This window comes from Asterias amurensis, chromosome 4 (genome assembly GCF_032118995.1).
Source record: "Asterias amurensis chromosome 4, ASM3211899v1".
Classification (NCBI taxonomy): domain Eukaryota; kingdom Metazoa; phylum Echinodermata; class Asteroidea; order Forcipulatida; family Asteriidae; genus Asterias; species Asterias amurensis.
In genome coordinates this window covers 21,575,041-21,595,109 of record NC_092651.1, presented here as the reverse complement: position 1 = coordinate 21,595,109, position 20,069 = coordinate 21,575,041, and the positions used below count along the sequence as shown (strand labels likewise).

The 20,069-nt window shown below is 38.1% G+C and overlaps 1 protein-coding gene across 2 annotated transcripts; it reads right to left on the bottom strand.

The window, feature by feature from the left end:
- Positions 1-2,964: 2,964 nt before the first annotated feature.
- On the bottom strand, positions 2,965-19,841 carry LOC139936519 (F-box only protein 8-like). Of its 2 annotated transcripts, none has more exons than XM_071931349.1 (6): positions 19,661-19,841; positions 12,920-13,545; positions 11,592-11,718; positions 9,641-9,759; positions 8,534-8,718; positions 2,965-5,714 (listed from the first exon to the last, which is right to left on the bottom strand). In XM_071931349.1, the coding sequence occupies exons 2-6, from the start codon at positions 13,141-13,143 to the stop codon at positions 5,518-5,520; spliced, it is 852 nt and encodes a 283-aa protein (XP_071787450.1). In that variant the 5' UTR covers positions 13,144-13,545; positions 19,661-19,841; the 3' UTR covers positions 2,965-5,517. The 2 variants fall into 2 exon arrangements, with proteins under 2 accessions (XP_071787450.1, XP_071787451.1); XM_071931350.1 differs by having other exon boundaries at positions 5,659-5,793.
- Positions 19,842-20,069: the final 228 nt, after the last annotated feature.

The window sequence follows — 20,069 nt, the reverse complement described above, 5'->3', positions numbered from 1 at the left end:
CTCCGCCATACATTGGGTGCATGAGTTTCTTCCATTTGTATTAAACTGATATTATCAGGATGTATTGTGTACAGTGGACTCGCGTATCCACAGTCTGCTGGAGTATTTTGTGGCATGGACCAGTTGGGTGGGATATTTTTTTTTGGAGGGTATACCAATATTAGTAGGCAGAGCCAATTGGGAACACAATCCAGCAGGCTTGTCAAAGCAGTAAGTGTACAGGCAACTTCTGGAAGCAACCAACTACATGTACACTGCATACAAAACAATCACTACATCACCGCCAAGAAGTGAACATTTAATGTGCATGTTGTTTGAATAAATTTCTAATTATACACTGTCTGAAACTGGTTGCCTGTTAATTGTCTACTGATGTAATGTCCTGAAATAAAACTGTAAAAGGCATCACACATTACTTTCAGGTCAGACCCACAACATGGACAAAGGATAGAGGATTCATAGGATGTGTGTATATAAGAATTCCAACAAAGCAATAGCGAGTTGTTAAGCAAGCCAAAGTATACAGTTACACAGCTCACCTGTGCAAGGTTTTTACAGACAGTTCCAAGGGAAAAAACTCCTCCAAATTGTTCGAGTTTTATATTTTATTTATAAATCAAATCTTGAGGGATATAAATCATGAAGAAGGGAGACTGTGGCTGAGCAAAGATCAAGTTACAAGGTGTAAGAGGAAACAGACTGTCAAAAGAAAAAAGTCAAGAAAATGAGTCTGTAATATGAGCTGATGTGACTCAAGGTGGATGACATGTGTTGTCTCAGAAGGTGCTTTAAAGACACTGGACACTATTGGTAATTGTCAAAGACAAGTCTTCTCACTTAGTGTATCTCAACCATAGAGCTATATATATTGACTAGAGCGCTAACACCCGTTATACACGCACTAAGGTTTCTAAGCCAAGTGGGCGCATTCATGTTTATGTACAAACCAATACAAAAGCTTGAAATTTTGTGCGGCAATTGTAGGGCTACACATTGCAAAATAGTGCGTTTGTTCTTTCTATGTGTCATCGAACCAAAAAATGCAGCAAATGTGAACGCACACTCTGCTGATGTGCGTACAAACTGTGAGCGTCATGTTTAAAAGGCGCATAAACTATTTTAGTACGTCAATCAAGTCGAGCTTACGGTTTTCATAGCCTTATGTAAGCAAATGGGCAGTCGTGTACGAAAGCGCACACGCCGAATGTAAAAAAATCACGGAAATGTGTGTTCTCTTAAAATTAAACTCATTCCCTAGTCACGCAACACATTAAACATGTCTGCGCCCAGGGTGGCTTCAAAACGCAGAGCAAGTTAGCGCTCTAGTCAATATATATAGCTCTGTGATCTCAACATTTGCATAAAATAACAAACGAGATATTAATGAAAGAAAAAAACACCCTTGTCGCACCATAGTCACACTAAGTTGTGTGCTTTCAGATGTTTGATTTAGAGACCTCAAATTCCAAATCTGAGGTCTCAAAATCAAATTCGTGGAAAATTACTTCTTTCTCGAAAACTACGTCACGTCAGACGTAGCTGTTTGTCACAATGTTTTATACTATCAACCTCTCCCCATTACTCGTAATCCAGAAAGGTTTTATGATGATAATTATTTTGAGTAATTACCAATAGTGTCCTTTGCCTTTAACACTGTACTGACAACTCACTGAGATTTCACCCTTGCAGAAAATATCAGGTGATAAACGCCTTGTTTTCAAATTTAACAGTCTTTTGAAATACATGCAAATTAATACAAAATGTTGTTTAATGTTCAACAAACAATGAACAATATTTATGCAGAATCTACCAAACATATGTCGCTATTTGTGATCTCTTTTTTAGAAACAAATATTATTAAAAGCAAAATGAAGATTTTCATATTTCATATGAATGACATAAACAAGAATTAACTCTCTCAAAATGTATTTACAATTAAAATTAAACGAAAAACAAATAATCTCTGTGCATATTTTTGTCGATGTTTAAGTTGCAACACCATATAACTATGTACAATGTGTTATAACATTCAACACAATAACTTTCATTTTATGAACACAAAATACAGTTGCCAAAATCATTGGCAATACATTTATATTTTTACAATTTGTACTTTCTTCTATACACTCTTTGTCTATCCACATTTTTGGGAAAGTAGAATGAAAAAAGATGTTACTAGCTATTTTTAAAGAACAAGTTGTAATAAAGACTGAAATTATAAATATTTTTATCAATTGTACATGTATCTCAGCTGTCAAATTGAAAATGTGTAATATTTGTATATGTATTAATTACAAATTATGTAGAAATGCTTTATTGGCCACAAATTTATTTTGATTTCATTGGGAAAACACATTTGAAGGAACCAATTTTTAATTTTGGGGGTAATTTGTTTACTTTATTTTCCTTGCCCCTTTTTTTGATATAATGATTACATTGCCTTTTTAGAGTAGCACTGAACAGTACAAAGACCAGGGTAATCAACGTTTGGTTGAAATGAAAACCTTGCCTACCAACAAAATGTCTCCACTGGCAGTATACATTTAGCGCCCTGATAGTCAGGCAGATTTTAAAAATCTGCCCAAAATAATAATTGTTAGTTTTGTTTGCTGGATGGTTATAAAGGAAACAAGCAGGGCCCAATTTCATAGAGCTGCTTAAAGGAACACGTTGCCTTGGATCGGTCGAGTTGGTCTTTGAAAAGCGTTTGTAACCGTTTTTTATAAAATGCATATGGGTAGATAGATGTTGTAAAAGTAGAATACAATGATCCACACAAACATGCCTCGAAATTGCGTGGTTTTCCTTTTACCTTGTCGACTAACATGTCGGCCATTTATGGGGGTCAAAATTTTGACTCCCATAAATGGCCGACCATGTTAGTTCGCACAGTAGAAGGAAAACCACGCAATTTCGAGGCAAACTTGTGTGGATCATTGTATTCTACTTTTACAACATCTTTCCAACCATATACATTTTATAAAAAACGGTTACAAACGCTTTTGTTTTGACCGACTCGTCCGATCCAAGGCAACGTGTTCCTTTAAGCACAAAATTTTGCTTAAGCAAAAAAATACTTGCTTAGTAAAATCAGATTACCGGCCAAGACTCCACTCAATTTTTATGCTAAGTAAACAACAGCTAAATACTAGTCACAAGCAATGTATATGGCATGAAATTTGGGCTAGTAACATGTGTAAAATAAGCGAGCTGTTTTCGTGCTTAAGCAATTTTTTTTTACTTAAGCAGCTCTATGAAATTGGCCCCTGGCCTTATGTCACCTATGTGGGTGGTCTCGTGGTAAGGACATTTTGCTCTAGAATGGGGATGGTTTCAGGTTCTACTCCAGCCTGTGAAGGCCTACAACAGAACCTCAAACACACTCTCTGTGTGTGGACACTCTCTGTGTGTGGACACTCTCTGTGTGTGACCATAAAGGCCCGGTCCCACTGCAGCGATAACGAGAACGATAACAATAACGAATCGAGGAGAACGCATTCTATTGGTTAAATGAGCGTGTGTGTGTTCTGCGTGGAGCAATTCAACCAATAGAATGTGTTCTCTTTGCGTCGTGATCGTTATCTTTTTCGTTATCGCTGCAGTGTGACTCGGACGTAACAGGAACAATGCTTTGCCTAAAACAAACCTCAGCAAACCCACCCTCTGCAGAATACTAATAATAAGAATTGTGGCTTCTAAAAAAAAAACGCTCATATCCATCACTCAAGGTGCTTCAACATTCAGTATTTTTCCTGCAAGGTACTACGTTTGAAGTATGCGACCTACTCCTTTTACATAGCACTATGAAATGGGTTTACAAAGTGCTGTGTCCCAACATGAACATAAAAGGAGCAAAGAACAACCCATAAAAGAGCCTCAAACACACTTTCTGTTTTAACAAAACATGAGCAAATCAGCCTGAAAACAAAACCTCAAAACCATCCTCAGTTTTTCCATCCATTCCCGCCATTAAAAGGAGACCTATTCAGAGACTTTCCTGAAAATCATCTCAAAAACTAAGTTTTGTCAAAGAGACATTGTCAGTGAAACAAACCGTCCCCACATGTCCAGCAAAACAAGTAATTCTCCACGAGTTTAATAATAAACACTACAAGCTCTGTACACGTGCCAGAAGACCATCAATTACAACACACTCTGCACTGTTTTCAAACAATTGAATATATGGCAGGATATATTTTCTTTCGACCTGTCCACAAATGATTGTTGATAAAGAATCAGGTCATAAATTCTAACCCAACCCTTGAAGTTGTTTCGCAACAGGAAAGTTCATGAGGACGTAAATTTCACGGGATATATACGATTTTATTCCGTGACATTTTGATACGATACAAGTGCCTCCTTCAGCCGTGCTAAATAAACAAGATGAATGACAAGACAGTGTGAGACTGAACATCATTTCCCAACCTTTGATTTAAGGATAACAAGAGAAATCTCTAGAATTTCTCGCCGGGGTTGAGGGTACTCATCAATGGGGAATATTTTCTTTCTGTATTGTCAAAGACCTCTTGCCATTTGTTTTTACAAAGGTAGGTGCAACAGCATTAAAGAGCCTTACAAAAATACCCAAATGACCTTATGTGTAACACCAGAGCCCAGTCTGATTTTTTACCAGCCATATTTTTGGTAGAATAAAACTATTTCAACACCTTCGTAAATCACACATTTTCATTCGATTATCTAAAAGTGCTCATCCTCAAAATCCACAACAAGCGGACACAAGTTTTTTATTTCAGACTCTGCTGAATGTTTCAGCTCATTTTGTTAGATTGGATCCTCAGGTAATAAAGTTGGTGACAAAAAAAACGTCATTAGTTCATTCAAGCCGTTTTTGAATCGTATTCAGTTTAAAAGTCTCACCAAACTCTCTTCCTTATTGAAACAATTGACCAGTATGTTCTCCACATTCACCTTTTCTTTGATTACTTACATCATTCTAATTTATACTTGGTTTGTAGTAACACCATGTGTGTACCCACTTTCTCGGTAGTCTTGCTTCTTTTGAGAACTTGTCTCGCTTTTTATTCTACTACCGTGGAATAGATTTTGAGAACTCGGGATACTTATCAGTTCTTAACTACTACCTGGGTGGAACGTAGAAAAATCTACTACTTTTGCTTTAGTGGATCAAGGGAAGTTCAAGATTAACTCCACTACCGGGGATTGAGTTCAGTTGGTCTCAACATTTCGACTAGCTTGCTCTAGTCATTGTCTCAAAAACAAATTAGTAAATAGATACATACATTGTGTTACTGCAAACCAAATATATATTGACGCAGTACCTCACCATGCAATGCCTGTAATCCCATATCATTCAAATTTTTGCTCTTATTAAGATTTGGTTCCATTATTAAGACAGTAGGAACAAATTGTGATAAGCAGCAGAATAACAAGCTTGTTAAGAGTGTCAAGTGTACTAACTTTGAGTGTACCACTAGTCTATTATTACAGACAATAAAATCAATACTTAGCAATACCTCTAACCTCCCATCCAACAGGCTACCACCTCTGCGGTGCGATGTGACCCACCAGATAGATGTTGTCATAGAGATGACCCGATAGCTCATCGTTGGCTTCCCGCGTGGCGTTGCGGACGTTACGAATGAATTCTCGTTTCGACATCTTGTTCTTGACGTGGGGGCTTGTCAGGTCTACGGAGAGGAGGATCAGCGAGTAGCACAGGATGCAGATACCATCTGGTAACAGGGGGAAATTTACATATAAAGTTCAGAGGTCAGAGGAGGATCAGGGAGTAGCAGAGGATGCAGATACCATCTAAAAAAAGGAGAAAATTTACATATAAAGTTCAGAGGTCATTGTTTTATTTTCAAAGTGCGCCCTCAACTATATGCAACTATTTGCCCTAATTTTGGGGTCAGCAAAACATTTACTGTTTGCCGTAACATTTAAAGTCTTATCTTTTAATTAGTTATTTTATTCTTTCATGTCTGTGTGTTTCTCAAACTTTGAATGGTTTTCATGCAACACTGTCCCTTGAAAAACACTTTGGCAGATGATTGATAGTACAAGCTGACATCAAACTCATCATCGCGGACCAATTGTACCACAATTTCATAGAGCTGCTTAAGCATAAAATTTGCTTAAGCACGAAAATAGCTTGCTTATTTTACACGTGTTACTGGCCAAAATTTCATGCCATATATATTGCTTGTGACTGGTATTTAGCTGTTGTTTACTTAGCATAACAGTTGGGTTGAGTCTTGGCCGTTACTCTGATTTTACTAAGCAAGGATGTTTCTGCTTAAGCAATATTTTTTGCTTAAGCAGCTCTATGACATTGGGCCCAGTGCTTGTCTTTATCTGAAAGACAAGGGACCAGAGTTCACTCGTCCCCAGCGCCTTGCTTAACCAAAGGCGCTGGGATGGGCAAACATGTCAAGTACGCTCATTGGTATATCCTAGAATGCTCAGTCCCATCATGCATCACGCTCACACTGCTATATGCACTGCACGCATGACGTACTTCCTGAACATGAATCTGTGCAAGCTGATTAGCCCATCCAAGCAGTTATGGATAGACCCTGGACGCTGGGGACGAGCGAAGGACCAGAAAAGAATGGGAGACTTCTGGGGACACTAGGTGGCAGCAGACTTCTCGGGTTCACCCATTGTTCTAGGAAATGTGTCCATGCTCAGAACTACATAAACAATGAAATCATACGTGGTATGTCGTAACCCGCCACCTAGTCCTCAAAGTTACTCATTTGGTAATAAAACTTAAAAATACACGCAGACATGTCAATTTGCAGATGTAGGTTATTCTACAAAAAGAAAGTCAGCCTCTTAAAAGTTTTCAAACCCATCAATCATGAAGCTATAAAGAAATGTCCCTTTCCTCCCCCTGCCACACCGTTTCCGTTGCCCCCCTCCCTCTCGTGGTGGTGTGGCATGTAACAGACTGACACCCTCATCGATTTCCCCCTTGTCTAGGTTGATGATGTGGTTGTGTTATGAACCGGGCAGTTGTAGGTCAACTGGCATCTTTGTTAAGCCCGTCTGACAAGGTCAACTCGGAGGAAATTCAATCAAATCCCTGGTCAGATAGTTACTCTTTGACATACGACCTGCTCCCCCCTCGTAAATCAGTCACCTGACCACGTCCTGACTACTGGACTCTGGAATTTTTCCCTCTGTCGGTTTGAGGTTTTTGTTATTGAGAGATAAACAAAAACTCTGCTCTAATTTCCCAGTCGTGTTTATGAGATAAGTCAGTCCAACAAGATGAGGGATACCTGGAATTAGATCACAGACCAGATGAACTTTGAAAGCTATAAATGGACTTGACTGTCTGCTGCCACCAAGTGTTCACAAATTGTTTACCTGCTGACCAAAGTAATCTATTAATAGACTAGTTGGACATGATACTCTTGTCAGGGGGTTCAGGAAAAAAAGCTACTTGAGTTGTTTTGGAATGAGTTGTTTGGGTGCCCAATGCGTCGTAATTTTGAGGGCGCTCTCAAACAGCATGAGGGCGCTCTCAAACAGATTTGTATCACTTCAAGGGGGATATTCATTCATACCCAAAACAGTTTTTAAAGACTGGAACACCCTACTACCAGGGACGTCTAATACATCAAGGACAGTAAGACCTTCAAACTACAACTTTAAAAATACTGTTGAGAGTGCAAATATCTAGTCCTGTCAAACTTACTATTTTAAAAGCTTTAGTAAAAGTTTTCTTTGGGATTTTGCCACTGTACCCTCTTTAGTATGTGAAAAGGAACAACTATTTGACTCGCCCAGCAGGCTAGTGAGAAAGGGTTTTGACTTGCCCGACGCTACTTTCACTCGCATTTGGCAACTGGGCGACCGCTAATTTCAAATCCTGCCTCATGCAGTCAAAATTATGGCACGTTAAAAACTCAAATCATTCAAGTTGTTTGGGGTGGGGTGGGGATTGAGAAAGGGGGAACTTGCCTCTCAATTCATGTCAGTGCCCCCCCGATTCTAAAGTGAAATCTTCCTTTTGATAAGTTCTAATGCGATATTTTCAATGTTTTAAAAAACGTTTTTCCATTTACATGCAGACAGTGCATTTGTGTTAACACTAAAGTCAGGTCATTAAAAAAATTGTTTAGAAGTCCTTTTTCCTCGCATTAAAATGATGTAAATGTCATTTTATCTGACACTGGCAATTCGAACAGTGAATATAAAACCAAACCAAATGGGTCTACAATCAAAGAGTATCAAAACACAGTGCAATTTTACATTGTTTTAAAGTGTGGTTGGAAAATGAGTGGAATTCACAGAAAAGAATTTGACCTTGGAGCCCCTATAGACCGTATCGAGTGTGGCGTCACCAATCAAATACTTGCCCTACAACATGGCAGCTGTAAGCATGTGCGTGTACGTGTGCTTGCGTGTGCCGAAGAAATCAAACCGGGAACGCTGCATGCTGCATGCTTCATTGATGTACGCGTTAACACGCGCATGTGGCCTGTCCTACAAGATGGTCACTTTCAGAGTAACAAGCAGTCACAACATGTCTGTTTACCTTTTGACAGTCCACAGTCAGGATTACAACTGACGAACCTCTCGGCAAAGATCTCCAGAAGTCGTTGTAGCTGGTGTCCGTTCTCACCCGGGGACTGAATATTGGAGAAGAAGGTTCTGAGAGCGTTGGGGAGCAACTTCTTCTTGTAGTCGTCAAGGTACACAAGCTCTTGAAGAATATCTTGCCTGGGAAATGAAAGGAAAATGTTTAAAGACCTTGACTAGACTCTTCCACAGGAAGGAATGAATGAAGTAAGATTTTTATTGCTTACAATTATTTTGAGTAATTACCAGTAGTGTCCAGGATTTGGGTAATTTTTGTAACACAGAACACAATGTCCACAGATTTACGATAAACTTACACCGTTTTAAAGCCATTATACACTTTCCGTAAACAGTGTTGTCCAAGTCCCACACTTCGTGTATCACAACTTATATATAAAATAACAAACCTGTGAAAATTTAGGTTCAATCGGTCATCGTAGTCGGGAAAACCCATTCTTGTTTCCGTGCGTTTCGCCGTGTCATGACATGTGTTTAAAATAAATCCGTAATTCTCGCTAACCAGAATTTATAATGTTTTAATGTTTTCTCAAAAAGTATAGCATTTCATCGAACAATATTTCAAGAGAAGTCTTTCACCATTACCTTCTGTAAACCCCAAAAATTATTTGTAAATCTGTGAACTTTTTGTTTGTTTTCTGTACCGAAAGTATATAATGGCTTTAAGATATTGATAGTTGAGAGCTAAACTTAAAATATTTCTAGCTGAGGTGATGTAAATTTGAGAAATGAGTAAAACAATGTCATAAAAAGTACGTTTTACATACTAAAATAGTTTAGGAAAAAAAATTATTTCTTGTGGCTTGTTTTACTCATTTCTAAAAAAAACTACAGCACCCCAGCAAGTAATATTATAAGAGAAGCTTTCTACCATCATTCATCTCAAACTGCGTGAGTAAATGTAATTCTGTGGACATTGTGTTTTGTGTACAAAAAGTACCCAGACCCTTTATCAAAAATGTTCCAAAGTGGTAGATGAAATCATTCCCTCCCTGCCGTATGTTTAAGAAAATAAACTCCCAGCAAAACATGACATCGGACTCACCTTTTGGTAAGAAGCTGCCTGACTTGAAACCTGTCTAGCTTATTAGTGTTGTGAATGAATTTAGCAAGGGCAAGAGGTGTGTCATCAATGAGAGCATGACGTATAAAGTACTCCACACCCTGGGGGAAAAAAAAAATAAAAAATATAAGTACCATTTACATGTAGAACATTTAAAAGTGTAATACAGGATTGGCGAGATTAAAATATCATTGTTTAAAGGAACACGTTGCATTGGATCGGTCGAGTTGGTCTTTGAAAAGTGTTCTGTAACCGTTTGTTATAAAATGCATATGGGTTGAAAGATGTTGTAAAAGTAGAATACAATGATCTACACAAATATGCCTCGAAATTGCGTGGTTTTCTTTTTACCTCGTCGACTAACACGGTCGGCCATTTATGGGAGTCAAATCAAATGGTTTCAAACACTTCTATAGACCAACTCGTCCGATCCTGGGCGACTAGTGAAATTTAGTACTCGACTAGTAGCGCCTCAAAGAGGCGCGACTTTGAAACTACTTGCGACTAATTTTAATTCCATAGATGTATTGCGGCATAATGTTTGCCACAGGTGCAATAGTAAAGTTCATGCAGAAAGGATTGAAGGATAGTGTCACTGATGTCTGATTGTGTTTTGTATACTGTAAATTATGTTGTCATGAATGGTCGTGGGTGACACGATTTGTTCACCAAGCAGGAAAATGTGACTATTTTTGAAGTAGTTACAGCGGCATGATTAACCAAGTAGTTGAAAAACAGTAGTCGTGAATTGAGGGTGCTTCCCTGTGTCGACCCTGCAGTGCTCACTCGGGTGAGCCCCTGACAAGAGCTATTCGAACAATCACTCGCCCTCTCGTTGTGACGTCATGTACCTCCGGCCAGCCCCAAGTGACCCGTTCCACAAGCAGGGTACTTGGGGCTGACCCGGGTGAGCCCCTGGAATGACGTCAAAGCTATTCGAATGTACCGGGGGCAGACTGTGGTCGACCCAGGGAAGCTACATGTAATCGAAGCAATCAATAGTCACCCACGCTTACCACGTTTTCTCAGTATGTTTAAAATCTTATCAGTATGTCTTATAAGGAACATTTCAAGCCAACTCTGATAGACACTCCCATCATTCAGTAGGGATTTCACCTGAGATTGAGAGTTTAGTTCTCAATGTAAACAGAGATCGTATGGGTCCTTTTCACCACAAAGACACTATTTCCATTAAAATGTCACCAACGCTTAGAAGTATAAGGTTAAAACCTCTCCACACAGACTCTTCTCGTCTAAAGCTTATTCTCGATTGTGTACATTTCCATCATGAGTTCCACTCTGACCATACTCAGCTGGATTTAATCACACACACAGGGAAAGGAACTGTCACTAGCAATAACTGTGTCATTATCATCACTGCTCCCCATCAAAAGAAGGCAAGGGGGAACACCTTCTTTTATGCCGATCTTGCCAAGTCAATCATCTTAAAGAAACATTGCATCAATTCCCATATTAACGTCAAGTCGGTCCCAAACCATGGCTCATCAGGCCGGGCTTGTACTCAGTTTCCTTGGCATTAAAGGACTAAGAATATTTCTATTCCCCCTGGACAGGATGCCAGTACATCTAAAGCACTCACTGGTACCCATTTGTACTCCTGGGTGGAGGGAAGCAAATATGATAAAGTGACTTGCTCAAGGATACAAGTGACCAGGCCAGGATTCTAACCCACATCCTGTAAAATTACAAAACTGAGTCCACCGCACTAAGTTTCATTTTTTTTCAGAGGGCAAAACAAAAATCAGAAATCAGATTAAGTAGGAAGAATATCATACCTGAAGAAAGATAAGAAGGGAGTTGGGTCGAGTTGAATATACCTCCCTTATGGGAATGTGAGATGAGGGTAGGAATGGTTGGGTGAGGGGTGGGTGGGGCTACACTAAAAGAGACACATTTATGACAGATCATTCACCATTTGGGCATCAGCATTGAATGTCAGCGTCCCTTCATCGAGCTTCAGGTACAAATCCATGAAGGTCACACCATGCTCCAATTCCCTGTCATAGCAGGATACGTAGCGCCATGTACCTCGGCATAACCTGGGAAAAGGTTTATACACAGAGGAAAAACAGTTTAAGATTCTTGTTTGGCACACATTGTCAGGCTGGGATTTAAACCGACGAGGGCCATCATGCCCTCTTTTGCCATATGGTCTTTACTCTTGGCCTTGATGCCCCTTTAAAAGTTTCCCAGAGACTTTTTTCCAAAGGAAGTGCATTTTAATAGTAATATTAATAATAGTGACTTCTTATACGGCCCTCAAATTCAACATTCAGTGGTGCTCATGGCGCTCATACATTTTTTACCCCTGGTCACTGGGCAATTTATTTAATTTCTTAAACCATCTTACGTAGCTCCCTTTGTACTATCGGTCCTGTAACGTTACCAGCCTGTGAGCAAATAGCTACATGAGCTAAGCACACTAAGCTAAATTAATCACATGAACCAGCTCTGCCCTCCAAGGTACCCATTTACCCCTGGGTAAAGAGAAGTTAATTGTCTTGACACAAGTGTCATGACCGGGATTCGAACCCATACCCTGATGACTTCGCCATAAGAAATTGAATTCGATGCTCTTGGCCACACAGCCATGACACCTTAATTTGCAAATTGCGAAAGACCTTACCCACTTAAAGATGAAATGCCAGGCCCGGCACACTCAGGGGTCATAGATTGGTAAATACCCAGACAAAACTAGACCATAAAACCTTTACTTGGTGGGCTGCACTGCAGCTGTTAAAAGTATACATTTTGAGAAAGGATTCTCTTCAAAGTTGAGTTGTGGATAATTCTTGACCCAAAATACTTGGACCTGAGAAAACAACTCATGCAAGAATTCTTTATCAGATTTCTATTGCTTGGTGTCCGTTAGTGAATGCTTTGACCAGAGATGCGGTTATTGGTACCCGCTATCACCTCACTACACATGGATTGAGTCAACTTGTGAAAATACATCGACAGTTTTTAGCTGTTTTCTCAGCCAGAAGACACGGTATTCACCTGAAACATGCACATCGTATCTTTCTTGATTATAACTTTACCTACAAACAAGAAATTACCTTGAAAAAAAACCCCCAGCACTACCTTGGCAAAAACCCCAATCTATGACCCCACCTTTAACTTACGGGTCCTTCATACACCAGGTGAAATGTATGAATCACTGACCCACAAAGGTGCACCTAGGGATTTGAACACTCCTGTCATTTCAAAATTGAAGTCGCTTAATCTTATAAAACTCACCCCTGCCAAAGAAGATCGTCCCTTGACAGCTCACTCCATAAGTGATTCACACACATCGCCAAACACAAGTCTTCAGCGTTCAAGTTTGACAACACCATGTACGCAAGTTCGGCTGGCATTTCTGACAGATCCGGCAACTTTTCCTTGGGATCAAAGATACTTGGCAATCGCGTTACCCTGTTGTAACTCCATGGTCTTCTTTGTCTACGCAGTGACTGGCCCATTGTAAAGTTTTTAATGTCTGGCAGGTCCAACAGATGTTCTGTCTTTTTACGAAACCTCGACGGGGTTTACAATTTTATTTTAATAAACGTCAATGGATGATAACGTCAAATCATGTCATCTAAGATGAACATTACAAACTGACGATGTGTTGATCACATGACGTTACTATCGATGTACCTTTGGCCAATGTCTTCCCCTACACACCATCTTAGAAGATTCTTATTTCCAAACCAGTCCATGAAGAAATGAGTGACATTACGACTGTCAATGACAGCTGTTGCCTGACTGTACATTCAAATCATTCAGTGGTTCATTTAATACAGTGCAGCCTTAGAGCTGAAAAGGTCCCAGGTAGTCAAGGAATGAACGTTCCAATCGCTCAGTTGGACTTAATTAATTGCCTGTAAAAAGAAGGAAAGAAAAATGCATGGTACATTATTAAAGATGCTATGTCAGATTTTTGGCCCCAAACATTAAAAATATATTTTTTTGAGTGAATGGTATTTCAAAGAGTATCACCCGCTCTAATGAAAAACTTTTACTTTTAATGGTCAGGAACCATGACAAAAATTTAAAACGGTTCTTATAAAACACATAAGAATTGATCACGTGATATATTGTCGGGATCCCGACAAAAACTAATTTTGGGCACTTTATTTCACTGCTACTAATAATTGGCGGACTTTTTCGAGCAATGGCTCAAATGAAAGCTTGTAACTTTCTCGACCCCCATCAAAAAATTTTTTGGTCAAATCTGCAAATCTTTAAATGATTGAACGGATTTATAATTGTGTAAATTATTTAAACGTTGAACACAAGATTAATAAGAGCTCAGACTCAAATTAAATGATGAGTTTTTGTTATCCTAAAAAAAAAAAAGAGATTTAAAAAAATGTTTCCCCAGTCTATTTTTTTTTAAATAACAAACCTGGGTATTAACCGAAGGGAGCTCATTTAACTCAATGTTAAAATGAAATCAGTAATCAGTCATCATAAAACATAGAAAGTATCATTCTAATATGGGCCAACAAAGCATTTACAGAGCACAGAGACTTCAAAATCCACTAAATGTATACAGGACTTCATGTAGTAGGCCTATATGTTAGGCTGACACAAAATAGTTGCAGACAGTATTCATGTTTTGTGTGAACAATCCCTCAGAGCTAAATACAGGATTGATAGAGCTGACAAAAAACTCAATGGCTTTGCTCATGTTTTGTGTGATCCACCATGGCCGTTTCTGTTCAGCAGAGTGTGGGTTCGAATCCCGGTCGTGACACTTGTGTCCTTGAGCAAGACACTTTACAATAACTGCTTCACTCCACCCAGGGGTAAATGGGTACCTGTGAGGGCAGAGTTGTTTGTTGTGATTGATTAGCCTTGATTGCGCTACATATTTGGCGGCACAGGCTGTATACTCCCCAGGAAGCTGAGATGGTTTAAGGAATGATTTAAGGCCCAGTGACCAGGGGTAACAATGTTGAAGCGCTATGAGCGTCACCGGCGTGACGGACCTGAGCCCTATATAAGAAGCCACTATTATTATTCTTATAACAAATATGTGAAAACCATGCATTACCTTCAGCATCATGTAAACACACTTTCCTTAATTTAGGTTGCAACAACAAAAAGCAGTGGTACTTTAAAAAAAAAAATTACGGACTAAGTTTTCTTGAATTTCAGAGTAGAAATTTTTCTCAGAAAAAAAATGTTCTAGTATCAGCAAGCGTTCAGACTAATATAAAACAATGTTTTTATCTTTGCCACCTTTAAAAGAAAACTAAATTTACTAATTATTAAATTATTTAGTATGTTTTTTTCACCAGTCTCCTAATCATTCATGTCTTGAATAAAACAGTATTTTATTAATACAATCACCAAACAAATGCACTCTCCTCTTTAAAAAAAGAAATTACCTTCAGAAAACACAAATTTTGATCAAATACTTTTTCTCAAATATCACCCCAAAAATCAGATTCACCAGGACACTGACAAATTTAATCAATGAATCGTGCTACACGTTCCCTTTCATCACGGCACGCACATCTTTGACATTATGATTGCATTTTCAGAGACTCAATCGGCCGTAATTGACAGCGTAAATGTCTGGCCGACCAAACCTCAAAAGAGTGCCTCGGGCGGTAATAAATACCCAAATCTCGCTTCACGATTCTCGCATCCTCGTTCGAGTTTTACCGAGGATGTGAACTCAACATGGCCACGGCGAATTTAATTTAAAATCAACATTCAGTCCTTTACATTTAATTTCACCACAATATTATTTTGAGTGAATTTTGAACTTTGATTTTGTTCATTTCCTTATAAACTTGCTTATTTTCTTTAAGACTACATTTTAAATTAAAAGTCAACAAGAATTAAACTATATAACTTGGTCGCAATATTATTTGGAATGAATTTTACAATTCTATTTTGTCAGGTTGTTAATATCGTTTAAAAGAAATTGCTTGTTTTCTTTCAGTCTATTTTTAGTTTAAAGTCAACACGAATCAAACTATACAATTTGCCAACAATAACAATTGTTGAAATGATTTTTACTTGGTTTGTTTCCTTGAAGAGTTGAGAATTATTACAAAAAGTGCTTTCTCTTCTGTCTTTGGTGTTTGCTTTTTGTAGCTAAAATTGTATTATTTTATATCGATACACTGTTACAAATGAGCAGTTTATCAGGTTTTCAGTTGTTGAACAATAACACATTAAACAAATTTTTTCTCCTTTTTCGTTTGTTAATACAGTACTTTTTTTTTTAAATAAAAATAAAGTTTTGATTTTCAGTTATTTCTTGAGAATTTTTTTGGAATTTTTTTTTAAAACACTGACAATGAATGGCTCCTGTGAAACAGCTTGGTCTGAAATACGCCCTTTGATTAGATGTTAAACAAAAATTGAAGTTTAAAATTAAACATGATGTGAGGTTTTCTTTTTCAAAAGTATTTGACAACCGTTCTCGACCCAAGATTACTAGCCCAACAAATTCTAAAAACCTACGCCTAAGGACTCGGTCCAATGTTATTTTTCAGCCCTGCTACAAGATATGAAGTTCTGCCTTTTTAAGGAAAAGACATGAGGGTCGGACAGCTCCAATACTAGTTCATTTGTTTGTTTGTTTGTTTGTTTGTTTGTTTGTTTGTTTGTTTGTTTGTTTGTTTGATTTATCTTCCCATCAAGGGAACTCGGCAAACTCCCACAAAGGGATATAAACACCAAGCTGGCAACAGCCAATCTCTCTCATACAAAGAGATTCAGTAACTAGACGACAGTATTTATTCTAGTCATTGTGAATTCAGCGGTAAGCTGGGGGATTCGAACCCACAACCATTTGCAAGTCCTGCAGTCTAAACACTTGACCACGGTGACCAATATTCATTAACTTTAATTTTGTTTACCCTTACAGTGCTTTCCATAGTTCTGTGAAAAAAAAATCAAATTACTTGGGTGAAATTCAGACCCACTAACTTTGCCATTCTAGAGCTTTTACCAACTAGCCACCGAGATTGCCAAGAAGCTTTTTTCCCATAGAACTTGGGAAAGTACAGAGTAAACAGTGCTAACACACAAGGGTAAAAACCAAAATTAATATTCTTCATCCCTTATGCAAACTTAACATCAAATTCAATATTTATGTCTAAAATTACTCCATCATAAAATTTACCTAGATAAACATGGGGGCAGAAACATGTGGACTGTAGGTTCATGTTCCAGACGCTGGACACTCTGCATTATACTGGCAGCATACTGGGAGTAATGGGGCTGAGAGATTTGTACAAAATTTCCTTTCTCCATGGTACATGTGGTAGCAGTGCAATTGTATACAAATAACAAATGTTTATTCAGAGTGCAATGGTGAGAACATTTTCCTGAGTTGAAAGAAAGATTTTTGGATTTTTGATGAGGGTCAACTTAAAGGGACACTATTGGTAATTACTCAAAATAATTATCATCAGAAAACTTAACTTGGTAACAAGCAATGTAGAGCTGTTGATAGTAGGCAGTTTCATCAAGTTGATTTTACGTGTACCAAAACACAGACGCACACAGCCCCGAAAAAAAAGAACGAAATATATTAAATCATAACTCACATTTTGTACAACTCATAACTATGAGACTTGACAGCATGCAGGAGCATTCTCTCCTCGTGCTTACATTTTAAAAATATTCGAAATCGGATGAATAGTTTCGGAGATATTGTAAAAAAAAGAGAGCAACGACAAAAAAAAGAGGCTTGGCCTGGCGTGCAGCGCCCGTTCGTTTGTGCATGACGTCAACTTTGAACCCCGTGGACAACGGATTTCGGAAATCTTCGGAAAGCGCCGAAGAAGCCCGAAGACGGTTTTTTGCGATGCGGGAGCACATGTTTACACAAAATGAGATAACGATTACATCATCGTGTAGCCGATAAAATTCCGCACATCGTACAGCTAGTCGCATAGCTTTTACCATAAAAACCTATTTTTGTCGGTGTTTTCCATTTTTTGAATCAAGATTTCTTCCAGAGACAATCATCAAAATTGAATGCGACTTTGTCAGTGCTAATTCCCATACTTTTAAGTTAAACTTGTGAAAATTTGGTGTAATTTGATTATGTTTTCTTCTCCCGCAGAAAGGTTTTGTTAGACAATTTCTTGCAAAGTTGTCCTAAATACGCACGCTTGTACATGTACGTCGTACTCGTACATCTTCGTGTTTCCGTGATGTGCCACCACAAGAGGGCGTGTGTTACAATAAGTTTGATAGGCCGGGGCTCTAATAATAGAAAGCTGGAAAGCTGCCCGATCTTGTTTCTTTGATAATTTCTACGTTCTGAATTGATAATAACAGACTGCTCATCTTGAGTCAAAGGAAACTAGTATTGTTACATACTTTTAAAGGCCTATACTAATTGAAACGAAAGTTGAACAAAAAAATTGATTGTATATAGCCATTGGTTTTTAGAAATTGTCTTTGTAAATATAACAAAAATAATCGATGTATACCAATGCCTTCATCCTCAAGTTTTTTAAAGATTGTTCTAAATTTTTACTGTGTTAATGCTACAATTTTAAATCAAAGGATCAACTGATCTTAAATTACAGAAAACACCAGTCATAAACTCTTTAATTTTATTCCATTCTGGTTAATTTAATAATGCTATTTGTTGACATAATTAATAAAGAATATTCACACAAACACCTGCAAAACTTAACACATATTTAATTTTTATAGTTAACAATTTCCCCCTCGATGCCGCTCCTTGGTTTTATTCACAAAATATCACTTTTTGCCGTTCATAAAAAATCATACTAGCGCCTCCTCAAAGCACAGTTTGTAAACCTCCCCAGTGATAGAGGGCGCTCGCCTAGTGTGCGCCCTCTATTGCCATAGGCTGTGCATTAAACTTGGCCGTGGCCGATATGAAGAAAAACATAAGAATTGAACTTGAACACGGGTACGTTTTTTTCACGATCCTCGCTCATTAAAAACAGTATATCTCTGCAACCAAACATCCGATTTCAAAATTTTAAATTGATTTTTACTTCTAAGAATACACCTTAACAGACCACATCTTGTCAGAGAAAAAATCACCTGCATTAAATTTGACTGAAACAGCCTATTGATAGTATAAAACATTGTGAGAAACGACTCCCTTTAAAGAAATGTAGTTTTAAAGAAAGAAGTGATTTTCCACGAATTTGATTTAAAGACCTTAGATTTAGAGTTTAAGGTCTCGAAATCAAGCATCTGAAAACACACAAGGTGTGTGACAAGGGTGTTTTTTTTCTTTCATTATTATCTCACAACTTTGATGACCCTCGATGACCAATTGAGCTCAAATTTTCATAGGTTTATTGTTTTATGCATATGTTGAGGGGGGTCGAGTTACACCAAGTGAGACGAAGACTGGTCTTTGACAATTTACCAATAGTGTCCCGTGTCTTTAACTGATTTGGGCTATCAACCTAAATAAACTGTCACTATGGGCACATTGACTCCTACTCCTTGGGTTGAAACAAAAGCTAACTCCTTCACAGTCCGTAAGTAAACCAGGTGAAGTCATTAGTCAAGTTGAATTGAACATTTCGTCTTTTTACAAGAAAAAGGTGTTTTTAACACATATGTGTGGTCTAGTGTGTATTACAAGAATGGCACAAAAAAATGCACTGTAAAAAGTAACGATATTTATGCATGGTCTATGGCGCAGGCCATTGATTGGTTTGAATATTGGAGGCCACATGACCTAAATTTTTCCAATAAAATTGACAAGTTACCATGGAGGTAACACAATGGATAATCTGCACGTTGCCACCAATTTATCCGCCCTCAATTAACTCCAATTCCATTGAACGTTTTTCTTACCTGAGAAGAAGGGTTGTATAAATGACTGAACAGTTATGTTCTGAAAGACTGACCTGAAGTGAAAATGTCACTTCCAATGAAAATATCACCTGCTGCAACTTTAATTAAAAATCAAAATAGGCAAAACAACGTTAGAAATTCAGTTTTAAAAGAGGTCTTACTTACAATTCACGCAATCTTCAAGCGGGTGTTGCAGTACAGCTTGAGTGATCACTGCTTGCTTGCTTTGCTTTTAAATGTGCAATTAATTTAACAGATTAAACATAAAATAAACATTATCTTGTTGTGGGCGACACACAAAACACTGGGGCACTGCCAAAATAACAAACTATTCAATGTCTGGTATGTAATCTTGCACAGCCACTGTACAACGTGCACAGAGGGGAGACCGATACCAGACTATGCAAACGTAAACACGATTCACGAATGACACTATGCAAATGACGTGGAGGTGAAAGGTTACAAATGCATCAAACAACTTCAAACAATGGAATCTTCAAAGACAAGCCCTCAAAAGAATCCGACAGCTGAAATTGCATACAAATGATGCATTTAAAAGGCTCTTCGGAATGTT